Here is a 14,851-nt window from a genome sequence, read left to right as displayed (position 1 = left end):
GAATACTCTCCCGTCCAAGAGTATAACAGTATTAAGTGTTCTGTTTACTTGCAGGGATCAAGAGAGATCATTCTGAAACATTGTTTTGACCCAGTGTTTTACTAATAGTCAGTTCCAACAGAAGAGGAAAAAAATTAATACCTTGCACAGGAGATGAAAATACACATACACTTTCCTCTCCAACTCACAGCACAGGCAATGAGCTAATACATTTTTACTCCCATTGATACGTCTATCTGCTTTCCAGAAATGTTTCTATTTCATTAATCACTCATGTTCTTCTTTCCTACACCAACACGTGGAAAAACAAAACAAAAAGGAAAACTCTGCTTTATTAGCTTTGGGTGTGGAAATAGCCTTTCTTATATAAAAGCTGCACAGTTTAAAAAAATAACTGTCAGTATTTTAGAGGAGATGTCAACTGTCATGTTACTGCTAGTTTTGTGTTAATATTTGAAATTTGTAAAGACAATCAAACATGCAGCAGGCCTCCTCTAGTGTGTATCACATAGTTTGCACTTTATCTGAAATAATATAAGCTGCTATTTCAGCATTTTGTATGTGTTATTTCAACCATCTGCATATATTGACAAGTAGTAAAGTGGAAGGCTGAAGAAACTGTGAGGTCTAAGTTCAAAAACCATAAAGATCCATCATCATGAGAAACCTTTATACCAAATGTCATTAAAGTGTACTTTAATTGCTTAGAAAGGAATAAAATGTCATTAGTCTGTTTCTGAACAGTGTACACTGTTGCAAAGATAATATCATTTTCCTTACGAATGCTTGTCTCATTAATGTAACTTATTATTAACTAAATTACTCTTGACAAATAAAAGGTCAAGCCGGTCATTTATTGTCTGATATTGCAGTTTCAGTGCACATGTGAGCCAGGATAAGCTCAGGATCACTCAAGTGGGTTAATTCTTCCATGGGGAGGAATAGGCTGTAACAGTGTATCCCTTACCTTTGTGGCTCATAATGTGCATTCAAATCCTACTTCACTTTGAACAAAGAATGTTTGCTAATGTAGACAGTTTGATTTCTTTATAAATCAAAACTCAGACCTTACCAGCGATACTGATGTCTTTAGTGTAAGTGGTGTCCCAGACTTCTCTTATGCTTCCAGTCATTTCTCAGTTATATACTCAGCATTGTTTGAATTAGAAATCTTTCTTCATCAGTGCGAAAGATTTTGGGGAAAAAAGTTCAGGCTTTCCAGTTACACAAGTTCAGTCCAGCTACTTGCTCCACTATCCTTCCCTGGTCAGAAGTTTTGCTGTGTCAGTAGCTTAAACATAAGCTAACTTGGAAATATGTGGTTTTGTTGTTGTTTTAATACTGAAATAAAAGTGGCTACACAAGGAGTTCTACTGGTATAACTAGACTGCATTACAATTATTCTGTAAATTTCTTATGTCTAGAAGTCTATGGACTGACTTCTGAAGATCTTTTTGCTTTCAATAAGAAATTTTCACTCTGATCTTTCCGAGGTTCTCTGTAAGCACACCACAAAAGCAACCTCAGAAGTCATTGGGGAGTGATTGTTTCGGGCAACCTAATCTAGTCTATGTCAAGTGCTTATGGGAAGTTTTGCCAAGGCCCATGAGTAAACAATTTATGGAAAAAGTATTACATCAAATTTTCCATCTGAAAGAAGGTAGTTGGACTTTTGTCAATAGCTTTACTGAGGATAGGATGTCACCTAAAGATGAAGATCACAAATCACAGAATTGTTGAGGTTGGAAGGCACCTTTGGAGATCATCTAGTCAAACTTCCCTGCTCAAAGCAGGGTAAATTAGACCAGGTTGCTCAGGGACTGTCCAGTCAGGTTTTTAATATCTTGAAGGATGAAGATGTGCAACCTCTCTGGACAACCTGGTTTAAATGGAATTTCCCATATTTCTATCTTTGCCCACTGCCTCTTCTCCTTTCACTGGATACCACTGAGAAGAGTCTGGCTCTGTCTTCTTTACTCCCACCCACCATGAGGTATTTATTATATTGGTAAGATCTCCCTTGACCCTTCTCTTCTGCAGGCTAAATTATCCCAGCTCTCTCAGCCTTGCCTCATTTGTCAGATGCTCCAATCATCTTAATAATCTTTGCGGCCCTTTACTGGAGTCTTTCCAGTATGTCCATGTCTGATTTCTATGGGGAGCCCAGAACTAGACACACAAGTCCAAATGTGGTTTCGCCAGAGCTGAGTAGAGGTGAATAATTACCTCCCTTAACTTGCTGGTAACACTTTTTCCTAATGCAACCCAGGATGCTCTTGTCTGGTTCACTCCGTTTAGAAGATGTCTATGAGCAAGAAGTTAGTGGCATCTAGTACTCAACAGCAACATATTCTTAAACAATAGAGAAGCCTGGCTGAGTTTCTTTCAATAGTGTGATTTTTCTTATAATCACCATTTAGGGGTTGGCAAGCAAGTATCCATACTGGTAGTCAGAATGGGCTTTAATGATATTGTACGCTGTACTAACATCAGTATCATGACTATTAATGGAAACATAGCTATTCAATAGAAACAGCTGGCAGACTCAAAGCCAGGGTGGTTCTTAAAAAAAAAAAAAAAAAAAGGAGGAAATGTTTCCATAATAGCTGAAAGAATGATTTTGTGTGATATGTGATAATTTTGAGTTGTTTTGTGTTTGTGGTGACCGCCAGCTTTGTTTGCTTGACTGAAATATCATGTATATTTAAATGATCATCTGCCAGAAGCATTTTGTGATTTATTATTAATATCATGAATTCACTGCCATATGTAACATTTGGGGAAAGCAACATGAAAAGGAAATTGCAGAATGCAATGCATTTTTAACAAAGATATTGTTTCTAAGCATATGTCTACTGTTCTGACATTTGAGTTGCTTATCTTTTCTTGGCGGCAAAACTGTATTTTCAATCATCTTTTTTTGTTTGTTGGGGTTTTTTTCTATATTATTCTATTCTTTTCTTTCTTTCTCTCCCTGCCTCCTTTTCTATTTCGTTCCTTTGGAATGCTGTTCAGTCTATGCCATGGAAATTAATCGTAAGTCTCTGTGGAGAGCTGATTATCTCATTTAGCTGAATATATTCATTAACCTTTTTCTTCGCCAGATACTGACATTTTAATTGTAGGGCTCATCCAATATTCAGGTGTGAATCTTGTTTTTCTACTGTAATAGTTTCATTTGAAAAGAAGCAGAGGAAAAATACTTTATTATCATACAGATTGCAGATCAGAAGTTTTAATTGAGCTTATGTGGTTGCTATGACTCGTTTCTAGTACATTGACAGTAAAATAATCCTTTTTTAAAATTATGATGCATTAGAGTCACAGTATAACTAATTCCCTTTGATTACCTAGATACAATGTTAGTGTTTCTTTGGCAGTACTTTCGTTGGTCCATATGAATAATACTATGATTCACTTGACCTTCCTGTTACATTTTTCTTATGATAAACAGGAAAAATGTAGGTCTGATGTTTGAAAAGCAAGTAAAATGTATTTTATTAATCATAGTCTAAATATCTCTTTCAGTCCACAGTAAATAAGATTAGTCTGTTTTCACATAATTTGAAGTATTTTTCAGGTGAGGTTGATGCATTGAGTTTTTTGCAAAATGCTAAAAAAAACGGGTTGTCTATTCACATAAACTAAATCTGTAACAAACTCATTGTCAGACTTAGTATTTACTAAGATTTCAGCTAAAGAACCTGTGGTAGATAAACACTTCACCTGCTACTAAATGGTTCCAAAAGTTAGCCTTGTATTTGAAATCAGATACACTGGCACTGCACCTTAAAGCCAGAACAAATGTGCTGCATTTACCCAACTCCAAGACAGCTCTTAACCCAAGACAGCCTATGTATCCTTAGGATTTCGTCAGGCAATTATTTTATATCAGTTTGATCAATATTCTTAAATTTTGTCTCATTCTCACCAGTCTATTTTGCTGTTACTATATCATTTTCATTTTATAATTTTATCTCTTTGGTTTAAAATTCTATCTAAAATTTAGAATTATTGTGACAAATAAGGGAAACAGAAATTGGCCCAAAAGTGGCGGCAGGGCCACCTGCTGGTAACATTAACAGCTGCAGACACAACAAGTAATAATCTAGGGTCCATCTAGGGAGTCCAGTCAGAGGCAAAAGGAGACAAGGCCAGAGACAGAAGAAGGGTCCATCCATGGGACAAACACAGGTCCAAGGTCCATCCAGGAAGCAGGGCTCAGACCTGCACACCTGACATAGCTCAGGTGGAGACACATATGCATGGGAGCTGTAGGTGTAGACCCCACGTGAAGCTGGTCAGGATCATTAAGGCCTTTTTAGTACACTCAGGGCCCTGATAAAGGTTTAATTTATGCTCAGCAATCTGGGACCACTAAGTAAATCCTCTTGTATCTTTGGCAAGGTATGCACACAAGTTTGGTTGGAGAATTTTTTTTAATTCCACTATTAATATGTACGTATGCACATTAAGATCTTGTCCTAGACTATTACTATGAGAAAAAGAAAATCCATATGAATTTGAAGAGAAAGCCACACTGTACAGTAAACTTGGAGCTGCCTCTCTGTTCACTATTATGGGAAATTATTTTTGTATGCTGTAGTTAAAATCAGAATTTGAAGTACTTGCTACTGGAAATAAACTGACAAAACTTGTTTAGCTTGGCAAATTTTATGCATGTGTCATCATTAAATAAATGTGAATACTGTTTTTACGTATCAGGCAATTTGTGAAAAATACCTTTCCTGTTTTTTCGTCAGCTCCTTGTGGGGACAATCTTTATGATGATGATGGTAAACGCCTCCCTCCATGTATACCAGGGGCCTGGCTCACTCCTGCTATTATGGCCTGTTACCTCTTGGTAGCAAATATCCTGTTGGTAAACCTGCTGATTGCTGTCTTCAAGTACGTAAATGATCATGCACTATCTTTACTTTCTTATGGCCAAGATAAAGTTTCAGTGAGAGCCCATCAACTGATTTTGCAAGGGTTTGCATTCACACTCAGAATCTAATTACTCTATGAACATGACTGGCAAATACTTGGAATAGTGTACACGCTGGGGAAGGGTGGAGGACAGGTTGCTTTGAATTTGCCAGCAATTGCAGTAATGCATATGAGAGAATCTGGCTAACTTCCAATTACCATTTAGTGGATAGTGATAGGCCTCAAGATTGCTCTGGCAAGGTGAAAAACAGAATCCATGAAACCTGCTACATACATGATGGAATCCCAAGTAACCACTAGCAAACATGATTCTACGATAGAACTGCAGAATGAGTATCTGACCATCAAAAGCAGGAGGCATTTCCACTATCACTACATCATCGGGCTTCTTTTTCTTTTTTCTTGTTTTGCTTTTAATTTAGAAAAAGAAATTAGGGTCTTGCATAGTTTTTATGACCCAGAAAAGGAATCTATATATTGCCTTGAACCAAGAGAAGGGATGGCTACATGTTGCCAAGATCTGTGGCCAGTCCAAGCAACGTGCACTATGCACATTCTTAATGTTATTCCACAAATCTATATTTAGACTTCTCTGGAGTAAAACTAAATAAATTTCTGCTGCTTGTTCTTTCTACCCACAGTTATGTTGCATGCTTTTCCTGTCATGACCTAGGGATGAAAAAAAAAAAAAGAAATATCTACTTCCTAGTAAGACTTTCCGAACACACCACCTGAGAAAAGCAGGTGATCCATTTTTGAAGCCCATAAACATGTAGTGTTGGAGGGCTTGTTGGCATAGGTAGCTGGTGTCACAACCCCAAAAACAGTTCATCGTATGCCCAGAAATCTACAGCTCACAAAGACTGTCTTTCATTTGATGTATGCAGCTTAAAAGGTCATGAATTTTAAAGTGCTCAAATGCCAGTCACATCGCTAGGGGGAAGGGGAAGAGTCTTACAATGGTAGCTATTATTGGCTGAAGGACCAAGGAATCAGCAGTTTGGGAAGTAGGTCATGCTGTTAACTCCTGCCATCCCAGCATGGTTGCAAGGGGGTGAGATCTGTCTGGGGAATTCCTGCTATGCAGGAGACACAGAATGAAGGCAGATTGTCATTTATCATTGGTAAATAATCTCATGTATACTTAGCCAAAAGAAACCAAAAGCTATGTGTACTCAAGAATTCTCTGGTTTCAAAGAGGTGTTTTAACTGGTTTTGTGAATGTAGATATTCTAAAGCACAGAAAGTTAGAAAAGAAGTGGACAGAAAATACAAAAAAGGAAGTGCCAATATCATCATAATCATAGAAGTGGAGTGAGCTGTCTAAGCATACTTTAAAATAGCTTGAAAAGCTTTATCTAAGAACATCAGGTCTGCTTTTGCTTAGTTAGTATTTCATAACCTTGACTATTGTTATCTCTGGATTGAATAGTATCACTTATACTCCTTCATATTCACTGAATTACAAAATAAAACTTCTTTATAACACACCTTATTTTGGTGTAGAAATGATGAGGCCATGCCTTCCAAGAACAAATTCCTTTACAAGAGTATGCACCATGTTTTCAAATCAGAAGTTTGAGTGAATAAGGTTTGAATTTGGGACATTTTGTGAAAACTTCAAAAGTCTTCTATGTAGGTCAAGCTGATTAGCATATTAAAGGCAAACCATGTGAAGCTTCTGGGTTTAGCATACAAAATACCTTTCATGGATTTAATACTTCGTGTAATATCAAATACTGGCATGTGTTAAAAGAAATACTTTATAACTAAGCCCCAGAATACCAATTATGTGATTCATAAATTGTGCAAGTTTCTTTTCACTAACACCTAAAGGACTTTATACAGTAGGAGCAAATAGTCTAAGAGGAGGACTGTTCTGGGTGGTGCATAAGGGATGAAGAGCACCTTCTGCTTTGCTACCCTCAAAAGGAGTAGTGAAATCATGAGTTCAAATTAATCATCAGTTCAGCAGCATCAACAAAGAGCTGAACCAAGCAAGTCATGTAGCTTTGGTATAAGAACATTTTTGTTCATGGTGAATTTTTTCCCTCTCACCCATCTGAAGATCACAGTTATGCTTTTTATCTATTTGAGCAAATTACTACTTGTTGAGCTTCCAACAGCTCATCCAACCATGAGAAACGTGTTGGAACTTAATGACCAAATGACCAAATGACCATGTTGTTATTTAGCTGCTACTTTTTTCAATGTAGTACTTGCTCAATAAGTAAACTTAGGGGCCTAATAGAAACTGTACCTTTGTTCCCTTTCAGCAATACCTTCTTTGAGGTAAAATCAATATCCAACCAAGTCTGGAAGTTCCAGCGGTACCAACTGATCATGACATTCCATGACAGACCTGTCCTCCCACCACCAATGATTATCTTCAGCCACATCTACATAATCATCAAGCTAATCTGCTGTCGCTGCAAGAAGGGTGAAGGAGACCAGGATGAGCGTGACAGGGGACTGAGTATGCAAGAAATATTCTCTAAATTGAGCTCTTTGCACCATATTAGCAGAAAGCAGCAGCTTTTCCAATGCTGAACAATTTTGTTCATGTTGACGGTCAAGTGTATTTGCAGAAGACAGTATGGGACAAAATTTATATCAAGCTAACAGGCCTTGAGCTCTGTGGGCTCCTGAGAATATACAATGCTGTGCTGCTAATGAAGACTTTCTGTAACTTGCTTTCTTAAAACAGTGAGATGGCATCTACTTAATCCAATTTTACCAAGTTCTAGTGAAGTCCATATGTTGGGAAGGGCAAATAGGAAATTGAAAGGAAGGGATCACAGTTTCAAATGTCATCTATAGTGTCAACTCTATGATTGTGAGCAATCTGTGTCTAAGAGTATCCCCACTTTCATTTCTCTGTGTTAGAGATTTATCTGTTATTTCACAGGGGAACTGTGAGGATTCTTCTCCTAACATACTCTGTAATTGTTGATTATTATTTTCATTATATGCCTCATCGAAATAATCAGATGCTCACAGTTATCCCTGTATTTCTACATTTCACAAGAAATGTATTTTGTAAGTAAATCCATTTCTGCACAATATGCTTCTGAGTTAAAAAAGGAAAAAAAGGGAAATAAGTAAATGTAACACTCCCTTCAAATACAAAGAGACAAATTCAAATGAAAGATGAAATGATCCCAAGAGCTTATATTTGCCTTGGACTTTCCTTACATGATTATAAATTTTTGAAGCTCATATACAAAGAATGTCTGGGAGACAATCTGTTATATTAGATTATGTGTTGCCTGTAACTGGCATCCTTTTAAGAACAATATTTGAATGAAGGAAGAGTCAAACTGGCAGAGATTGCCATAGTCTTTATCCTGTAAAATCTAGTCAGTTTGTTCAATGCGTAGCAGTGCTGTTAAAAAGGGCAAAGGTCATTGAGAAAATGTAGCCCCCAGTGGATGGTCGTAAAAGCAGATGATGGTCATAATGCATTACATTGCCTTCAGGACTGTGGCCATCTTTGGCTAAGCACTTATTTCCTATTTACAAAATCATCTGTTCATTTAGTGCAGGAGTAGAATCTGCAGTATCCATATGTCAAAAATAATCTACTAAATTGGATTTAAATTGACCACCAGAAGTTCAGAAAAAGGAAACATATTTTGTTCTTCTGTTTTGCACAGAGCTATTTCTGAATGATGAAGAGCTTAAAAACCTATATGAGTTTGAAGAGCAGTGCGTAGAAGAATACTTCCAGGAAAAAGAGGATGAGCAGCAATCATCTAATGATGAACGCATCAGAGTTACCTCTGAAAGGTACCTATTACAAGAAAAAAACCACACCACTTACCTGGAACAATATTTGCTTTTTTGTGTCTTCATTATAACCAAAGTTGAGTTAAAGTACAAGAGATTTAGATCTTGAAGAAAACCACCACCAATTCAGAAGCTGATCTCAATCCTGAGTAAATATCTGTGCAGTTGCACCTCTCACAAGAGCAGGCTTTTTGTTGTTCCTACTGGTATGTCACTAAGGCTGCTGGTTTGGGTAGCTTTGGTATAAGAACATTTTTGTTCATGGTGAATTTTTTCCCTCTCACCCATCTGAAGATCACAGTTATGCTTTTTATCTATTTGAGCAAATTACTACTTGTTGAGCTTCCAACAGCTCATCCAACCATGAGAAACGTGTTGGAACTTAATGACCAAAGCACTGAGTATTCTTCCCTTGGACCTATAGTTTACACTAGGATCCAGCACTCACAACTGCTGAATTTTAATCTCTGCCACAGATTCTCTTGGAAGCTTTTAACAACGCATTTAGTTTTTCAGTATGAACTTCCCCATTTAAAAGACAGGGAATATTCACATGTAGATCATTAAGCTATTCTGAGGACTAGGTAATGTTTGCATATTGCTGTGTAAGCACAAAGTGATAACGGCAGCAGCACTTTTTTACCAGGTCACTTAGCAGGACTGTTCTCAAAGGCTCTGCCTATTCTGTTAGTTGTTCTAAGTAAGTCAAAGGATGGGGTCTTTTGTCACTTCCTTGAAATGATGAAAAATTCTCCCTGTAATGAAAATGATACACAGTTTAAACACTCTTTCACCTTAATCTACCTCACGGTATTTTGATGTTGAACTGCTCCATACCTATCTATCTATCTTTCTTCCTTTTAACATTTCTTATGAAGTAGCTCTGTGAGCCATATAATTCTTTAACAGATAAACATCTTTCTCCTGAAGGAAGGCCCTGAATATCTTACCTTATTATATGTGAAGTTTGAGAATAGAGAAGTAAATGAAATTGCTATGTGTATTCAAGTAGTTTCTATCACACTATTTATCCATGGCAATTTGTCAAAACCCTAGGTATTGTGGCAGAGAATAAAGCAGGACTGGTAAGCCTCACTGATTCACTATGGTCTATGGCCACAAAGCAGATTTGCTTATTTCTCATGGCTTCTTGCTCCAGATGCTTCGTCATCTTTTGTGTGTGAGAGCAAAAGAATGTTAATTTAATTTCCATAGTTGATTTACTGGTGTATGATCTCTAAGTCACCTTCTAATGCATTACCTTTATATGCATTCTTCTGGTACCATCACTTCCATTATGGTATAAATGATAAAAGAAAATGGGAAAAAGTATTACTTTAATTGAACTAGACAATCATTCCACTCCCTTCAGCTGATCTATAATTGAAAGGTATTTCAGGAGCTAAAGTAATCCCATACACACCAGCATACATTCTCTCTCATACAGCTACAAAACCTGTTTTACAACATGCCTTGATGCTATTTTAAGTCACCTTGTGAGCATGTCATTAGAAAGTATTTTTCCTATAATTAATTGGGTGAAAGAGGACAACTGAACGTGAAGTGGGTGGCACACTCAGAAATGTTAATAGTAGGCTGTCCCTAAGGGCTGCAACTCTTGTAGTCTCCTGGCATATAAATAAGGGCAAAGTTCAAATAGCCCTCTAATATGGTGTATGGAAAGCATAGATAACAAGAAAATGCACATGCTTTTGATGCTACACATAGGAAAAAAGAATGATGCATGACACATAGCACAAAATTCTGCCTTACGAAGAAATCAGTAGCTGGGTGCCTATAACGGGTTACTGCACCATTCCACAGCTTCTGTTCTATGCTTCCTCTTTTATACCCAACAGAGTTGAAAATATGTCTATGAGGCTAGAAGAAGTGAATGAAAGAGAACATTTTATGAAAGCTTCTCTTCAAACAGTCGACCTTCGACTCTCTCAATTGGAAGAACTATCTGGTCGGATGGTGAATGCTCTTGAGAAGCTGGCAGGTATTGACAAATCTGAGCTGACATATACACGTTCACGGGCTTCGTCTGAGTGTGATGCTGCATATCTCCTAAGGCAAAGCAGTGTTAACAGCTCTGATGGATACAGCATGTACAGATACCATGTTGGTGGCGATGAGTTAACATATGATGACAGTACCACTCCTATGTCACCAGCCATGGGATTGCGTAAAAAAGCCCATTCTATTGGTACCAAAGAAGATGGAGCAGATCCAAGGATGCTGGTTCCAGAGCACCACACCAGTCTCCATTATACCTCTAGTGCTAATGCAGTCACCACAGCAGATTACAGTAAATCTACATTAGAAATTGCACAGAATGTTTCCAGACCCCATTCAGGTGTTTTTGGGGATGAAAAGCAGGGGATTCTCAAGAGTGATGGAATGGTTCCTCACAGTATAAACCAGATGGATGCTGTTACGAACAGACAGTCAGTACCAAGATCAGATTTTCAGAACACTCAGTTAAAAGTAGAACGTACCAAGTTAGAAGCAACCATCTCTTATCCCTTGGACAAATCTAAAGCAATGCGCTATTTTCCTCCTGAAACATTCAGTGCTTGTCAAACCACTATGATGAAGTCAAGGAGCTTTATATTTGCACAGGGTGGGAAGGTGGTTGGAGGAGTTAACAACTGGACCACAGAGTATAGTACCATCATGGATCAAGTGTGCCCTTCTACAATTGAACAATGGGCCACAGAGTGGAAATACGAAGTTGAGCAGCAACTTTCTCAAGAACGTCCTCCAGAATACCCTGGTTTTATCTCTGAAGCAGAAGGGCAAGCAGAGCAGAAACATTTGCAGGTGGACACAGATGATGACAGTGATGTTGGTGAAGCAGGTATGAGTGCCTCTTACACCTCTATGCCTGCCACTGTCAAGGCTGAGAAAGAGAATTTACTATCAGTAAAGCCAGAAAGGACTTATGGGTTCCCATCAGTACGGTCAAAGAGTTTGCACAGCCATTCTCGGAAAGCCAAGTCTGTAAAGGACAAATTAAATAGACCAGGACATGCCAGCAGCGTAACTAATTTGGTGGTAGCATTTGGCAGTGCAACAGAAGAACAGAAAGCTAGGCAAGAAAATGCATCCACAGAAACTGAATGTTAAAGTGGCTTATGGCCCGTTTTATTGACAGTCTAATGGACTGACTGACATGTCTAATTGGCAGTTCAATTGACATGAGTAATTGAACAAATTATGGATTTTTAAATTAATTTCTAAAGAAGAATTTTGCATATATTTGTTTATTTTCATTTTAAGCTTAATAGATACATGTTCTGTTCTTAAATAAATGCTTGCTGGGTCAGGTGAAAGGGAGTTGTTCTCTCAGGGGCAGATAAAAAGTAGGCACAGTCCGCAGATGCTAACAGCATAGATCTTTCTTTGTTCCATTTTGACCTCCCTCATAAGCTCATTTACTGACAAGCTCTTTATAAAAGCTCTTGAAAGAAGGACAATATTATCATGTAATAATTTAGAAAATGTTTTTTCTTCTTTTTTATCAGAAGACTTCTTTGAACAAATTTTTAACCAGCCTTACTTTTTATCCTTACTTATGCAGCTGGTTTCTTTGTGGCTATTGTGTTTTTCAGATCAAAACAAAATTGTTGGAAGCAAGGAAAAATTATGCAGTCCCTTCTCTCACTTCTGATTTCATGCATGCTTCTTAGCTCCTCTTTCAGAAAGGCACAACAAAGCAGTTTTCATCCACTAAAATAGGTCTGAGTGGCAAAATACAGTTGGCTTTGGAGAAACCTGACCCAGAAAGCCATGTGTAGACATATTCTTGACCTGTCCTTGAACTTTAGTCACATAATCTTGCTTTCAGGCTCATATCTGTCCCCACCCCAAAGTATGCTGACAGCCTTAAACTGTTGAAAAACAGTGATCATTGTTTCAAAATGTTTGGGGAGATTTTAAGTATATGAAGTATATGGAGATTTTAATAATATGAATCCAAGATCTGCATTAGTGTCTTGTATAAATGGGGGTTACAATAGAAGTCCACGTAGAGCAAGGATCTGGCTTTTTTTAAATGTCTGCAAGGGAAAACAAAACCAAACAAAACAGGAAAGGTGTTCTGATCAGGTGAGAGCAAAATGTAGCCAATCTGTGTTGGAAGCAAATCTACTGTGACAAATTAATCTTTCATTTGCAATTTCATTATGACACTACATGAGGAACAAGGAACAGTTTCTAGGAGTCAGTCTAAACAAAAAATAAATTTTCCAGATGAGAATAGAAATTCCATACATTTTCTTGCGTAAATTTAAAAAAAAATGTCAAAGGGAAAAAAAGTCTCTACAGTGAAAGTGTTTTCTATCCCTCAACGACTAAGACTGGAAATCCACATCTACAGTTACAGTTTACCAGCACACTTGTCTCAACAGTGGCATTCTAAGTACTAGGTTTTGATAGTTTTCTTCATAATAGTATGATGTTATTTGCCTCATTCTTCTCTGTTACCTTTTAGGAATTTTGTTTTCCCAAATATTCAGCATCTCTCTTTGCAGGGGATGCATACCATTGAACAGACAAGAAAGAAAATGTGTTAAAGGCATATCACTTGTTCACAGAATACTGGTCAAAAGTTTATGCTTAACTCATTAACCATCAGGACTTATTTATATACTGTTTTGAAAAGACCGAATTTCTTTTTTTCCCCCACCATCAGCTCCACAGTATGTAGGTCTCAGTATCCCCCTCAATAATGCTGCTTATAGCATTTTGAAATTTAGAGATTGATGGAAGACTCTACGAATGCATTGATGGCATCAGCTTTTTATTGTTTGTATTATATTTTCATATTCCATCCATACTTACACCTTGAAGTACTGTTACCATACTGAATGATCATGGTAACTGCATAGACATTTCTGAAAGTTCAGTCATCATTTACTAGGGATTTTTGCTAGCTTGGTCTTAGCAAGTTTACTGGTTTCACTGTTGTCAGAACAGTGTTGACATATTCCTTTTCATGTGGGCTTCTCTTTTATTCAACTTTAGGGAACTTGACATTTTGTAAAAACAGAATGACATTTGAAATTATTTCACTTCCATGTTTACTTCTGTGTTACCATTCTATGCAACTACATAGCCATTTTGTATGTGTGGTTAAAATAGCCTCCAATTTGCCAATGCCTTTTTATTGTTTGCCTGCATGCTCACCAGAAACTGATTCATTAACAAACACAAAGGGATACAGCTTTTCAGCACTTTGCTAAACAAGCAGTATGCATTGTGGAACGAAATACAGTGTGTTGCATACCTCTTGTTACATTGTCTTTATAAAATGTGTGTTAAATCATGCTCTGTTTGACCAGTTATTTTTTTAGCATTTACATTACAAATTTATCAGATAGCATGTAGATTTCAAACAGAAACATTTTACCTTTGTATTTATTTTCTTCCTTCATGTAAAAATATTTATAAAGAAACACATGAAAAAGATGTGAAATTAACTCAGGATAACAAATTTTTCACTATAATGATACCAAAACACTTCACTTATCTGTTTCTTCTTATGCAGTGCATGGGCTGAACATTTTCAAAGCAAAGTTTCTTTTTTAATATTTGCCAGTAATTTTCCATAAAGTTCTCTATACAGTGATGACTTTATAAGGCCTCTATGTTTTCTGTGCTCTTGTATAGCATGAACTGAAATTATAACCTCTCTGCCATTAAATGTGAAGTAACTACACTGACTTTGGCAGTAGTCATACAGCCATTTTAATAAGATTTAAACATGGCTCTGTACGTGCATATAAGATGGATAGTAGATTTGGAGCACACAAAACAGAATAAACGATCAACACATTTGCGTGTCTGCCTACATGCTGTCTTGAATACTGGCTGAAAGAATGCCAGCACAGAATTTGCATTTCTGAAGAGGCATGTTTAATACTGCTTTTCAGGAAGATGCATCCCTCCTATTGCTAAGTATGTGGTGACTCCACAGTAGTGTCACTGTGAATTCCACTTACCATTTTTTATTATGTGCTTGAGCTATACTGAACCAGATCAAGCCTAAAGGGTATGTACTCTAAGGCTATGTCTATGGAGAGACATTACACTGAGGTAATTTAAG

General features: G+C 37.2%; 1 protein-coding gene across 1 annotated transcript in view; it reads left to right on the top strand.

Annotated features, from left to right (window-relative positions):
* Nucleotides 1-11,871, top strand: part of TRPM1 (transient receptor potential cation channel subfamily M member 1) — a 125,837-nt gene extending 113,966 nt beyond the window's left edge. The window contains exons 25-28 of the mRNA XM_072869546.1: nt 4,764-4,908; nt 7,227-7,426; nt 8,607-8,739; nt 10,599-11,871. Coding sequence (XP_072725647.1) covers nt 4,764-4,908; nt 7,227-7,426; nt 8,607-8,739; nt 10,599-11,871 — 1,751 coding nt within the window. The remainder of the gene's footprint in view (nt 1-4,763; nt 4,909-7,226; nt 7,427-8,606; nt 8,740-10,598) is intronic.
* The last annotated feature ends 2,980 nt before the right edge of the window (nt 11,872-14,851 follow it).

Source organism: Ciconia boyciana, chromosome 8 (assembly GCF_034638445.1).
Source record: "Ciconia boyciana chromosome 8, ASM3463844v1, whole genome shotgun sequence".
NCBI classification, from domain to species: domain Eukaryota; kingdom Metazoa; phylum Chordata; class Aves; order Ciconiiformes; family Ciconiidae; genus Ciconia; species Ciconia boyciana.
Note: the sequence above shows the minus strand (reverse complement) of the source record. Positions and strands in the feature narration are given on the sequence as shown.